General features: G+C 43.6%; 1 protein-coding gene across 1 annotated transcript; it reads left to right on the top strand.

Moving 5' to 3' along the window:
• Positions 1–391: 391 nt before the first annotated feature.
• XB22166511.S (provisional ortholog of G protein-coupled receptor 151 S homeolog) lies at positions 392–1,585 on the top strand. Its single transcript, XM_018240479.1, has one exon. The coding sequence runs from the start codon at positions 392–394 to the stop codon at positions 1,583–1,585; it is 1,194 nt and encodes a 397-aa protein (XP_018095968.1).
• Positions 1,586–2,935: the final 1,350 nt, after the last annotated feature.

Raw genomic sequence — 2,935 nt, 5'->3', positions numbered from 1 at the left:
TAGTGCAGGGCAGGACTGGAGCAGCAGTTTGCACTACAGAGAGCGCCTTGGCGCAACCAATAAGAACGCCGAGCGCCTATTTAGAAGGATCTTAGTAACTGTGTCTATAACTGCAAGGGGCATGCAATGTATTAACCCAGGCACTTACCTCACATTCGGGGACTTTGAGAAGCAGATTAGAAAGCAGATTAGCGTCCGCTGCTCCATTGCGCCTCCTGGTTTCCCCACAAGGACACTCACAACTGGGGGATTCAAATCAATTTCAGTCCCGACTAGACGCGCAATGTCCATAGAGTGAATCTCTGTCGCCAGCTGCACAAAAACAGCCCCCCCCCCTCCTTCAAGTAATCGCACCGGCGTTATCGTATCGCGCTATCGCAGTCTCGCAGATATGTCGCATTATTCAATGAGGACCATAAACAACAGCGATGCGATGGCTTTCTCTGGGGGATTAGACTCCTCGGAGGTGGGGCCAGAAATCACCTTGGCTCTACCTTTAATCCTGGTCGCCATTTGTCTGGTGGGACTGACGGGGAATTTATTGGTCATCGCAATCCTCTTGCACGATTTTAGGAAAGGCAAATGGTCAGTAGTTAATTGTCTGGTCATTAGTCTGTCTGCGACCGACCTGCTGCTCATCCTCTTTTGTCTGCCAGTGCGCATTGTTACTTATGCCAAACAGTCTTGGGTGTTGGGAAGTTTTATTTGCAGGACCTCAGAATGGTTCCTCCACTGCTGCTTAATAGCCAAAAGTTTCACCCTGGCTGCAATTGGACAGGCGAGGTACAAGCACGTTATCACCCCACCCAAGTTCCTCAGCTTCAGCAGCAGACATGTGGTCTTGGTCTTGGTCTTCTCTTGGACTTTATCTCTTCTGTTGCCTCTTCCACATCTGATATTCACCCAAATGCAGGTCAGACAACAAGGACTCTTCTGCCTTTTTGATATCCCAGAATATGCCTCCAATTTCATGATTGTCTTCAGCAAATTGTACCCTCTGCTTGCCTATGTCCTTCCAATGGTCTTCTCCTTCTGCTGCTACATACGTGCTCTCAGGAAGAGGGAGAGGAGAAACAGGGTTCCCAGTCCCAGAGTCCTTAGTAGGAGAATCACATCCATGCTAATGAGTATTAACCTGGCATTTGATGCAATGTGGCTCCCAGAATGGATTGTGTGGATGTGGGCAAGGCACAGCAGCTTCGGGACTCTACATCCACCAACTGCATTGATGGTTCTAGCTCAGGTCATCCTGTTCCTCAACTGCACTTTGAACCCTGGAGTCTTTCTGGCTGTATCCGATGAATTCAGGGAAGGTTTTAAGAACATATGGACAGTGGTAAAATGTAAACCATGTAGTGATGAGGGTCTCAGCAGAGCAGGGGAGAATGGATCAGACATGGTCACCAGTACCATCCAATCCTTGCAAGACTTGCAAACAAACTCAGGATTGAGGTCCTCCCAAGAGTCCGAACTAAAAGAGGAGAAGATCCTTCCAGATGTGGAGCACTTTTGGCAGGACCGGAGGAATACAACAGCTGGAGAGGACAATGATCCTATGCCCTGGGAAAACCAGGAGAAGTCTTGAAGCCCACCAGGTCCCTCAGTCCCAGTGCTGTATAGAACTCTATCTATTGAATTGTATGTGTTTCTAGTGCGGGGAATCTATGAGTGGGACTCTTCAAGTCTGTAGTGTAATGTGTGTTAATCTCTAGTGGAATAGACATTAGCCAATGATGTTAAAGGGGAAGTTAACCTTTTAAATTATAATATCATTTGGGATTATTTTTCCTTTTTAATAGGATTACTCTTTTGGTGTCCATACCTTATATACCAACCTGGAAAATAAAAATGGAAATAGCAGTAATTAGTGTTGTTATAATAAAAAAAAAAAACCAAGAAACGACAATTATATAGAAAAATTAGATTAAAATTGTGACCTTTTTTTTTTTACTCAAAGAACCACCATGAATCCAGAGTATCGTGTAAAGGTTAACTTCCCCTTTAAAACAGTTTTCGTTCTAGATTCTCCAAGAGGCATTTGTTGTTGGCAGGGGCCCTAGGACCAAATCAAGGCTTCTCCAGCTTGTGTCAATACATTGTTGTGTTACTAAATGTATCTGTGCTGTAAATGACTTTATATTATGAAGGTGATGTGAACCTTTGGCATCTGAGCTCACAATTATATCTAGAAATATAGTAGTTTTACTAATACACTGAGTGTTTACAAGTGCTGTGTGTTTTATGTTTATGCAACGCTATCCTGGCTCACAGCAACTAACAGACTCTCAATGGTGCTGCTGCCCAGGAGAATATTTAGAAATGACTTTATCCCTTTCTTGCTTTAGAATTACAACTCCCAGCAACCCAAACAGCCAATGAGCAGTGCATGAGAATATTTGCCCCTGCTTGAACAAAGTAAACACAGCTCCATGCATTGTGTCGGGGAATTGGATATCTTGAATTGCTGGAGTTGCCAATTGATTTTTAGCACAAAGATATGCGGCTATTTTTAAAGGTACTGAACAGGGAACAAACATGGGATCTGGTACCCATATTTTGGACTTTGCTGCAGTATGACAGTACCTTGTCCTACATATTAATATAAATATACAGAGAAGGAATGTGCTGGGCGCACAATAAGCTATACCCTCATACTGTACTGTCTAAGGGAATCAATATGGCACCTCCCTCCTCCCATATGTATAAATACAAATATACAGAGAAGGAATGTTCTGGGCACACAATAAGCTATACCCTCATACTGTACTGTCTAAGGGAATCAATATGGCACCTCCTCCTCCCATATGTATAAATACAAATATACAGAGAAGGAATGTTCTGGGCACACAATAAGCTATACCCTCATACTGTACTGTCTAAGGGAATCAATATGGCACCTCCTCCTCCCATATGTATAAATACAAATATACAGAGA

This window comes from Xenopus laevis, chromosome 1S (assembly GCF_017654675.1).
Source record: "Xenopus laevis strain J_2021 chromosome 1S, Xenopus_laevis_v10.1, whole genome shotgun sequence".
Taxonomy (NCBI): Eukaryota; Metazoa; Chordata; class Amphibia; order Anura; family Pipidae; genus Xenopus; species Xenopus laevis.
This window is presented reverse-complemented; position numbering and strand designations above follow the sequence as displayed.

Coding starts and splice junctions, on each gene's coding strand:
- XB22166511.S (XM_018240479.1), top strand. CDS start 392: ATGTCGCATTATTCAATGAGGACCATAAACAACAGCGATGCGATGGCT.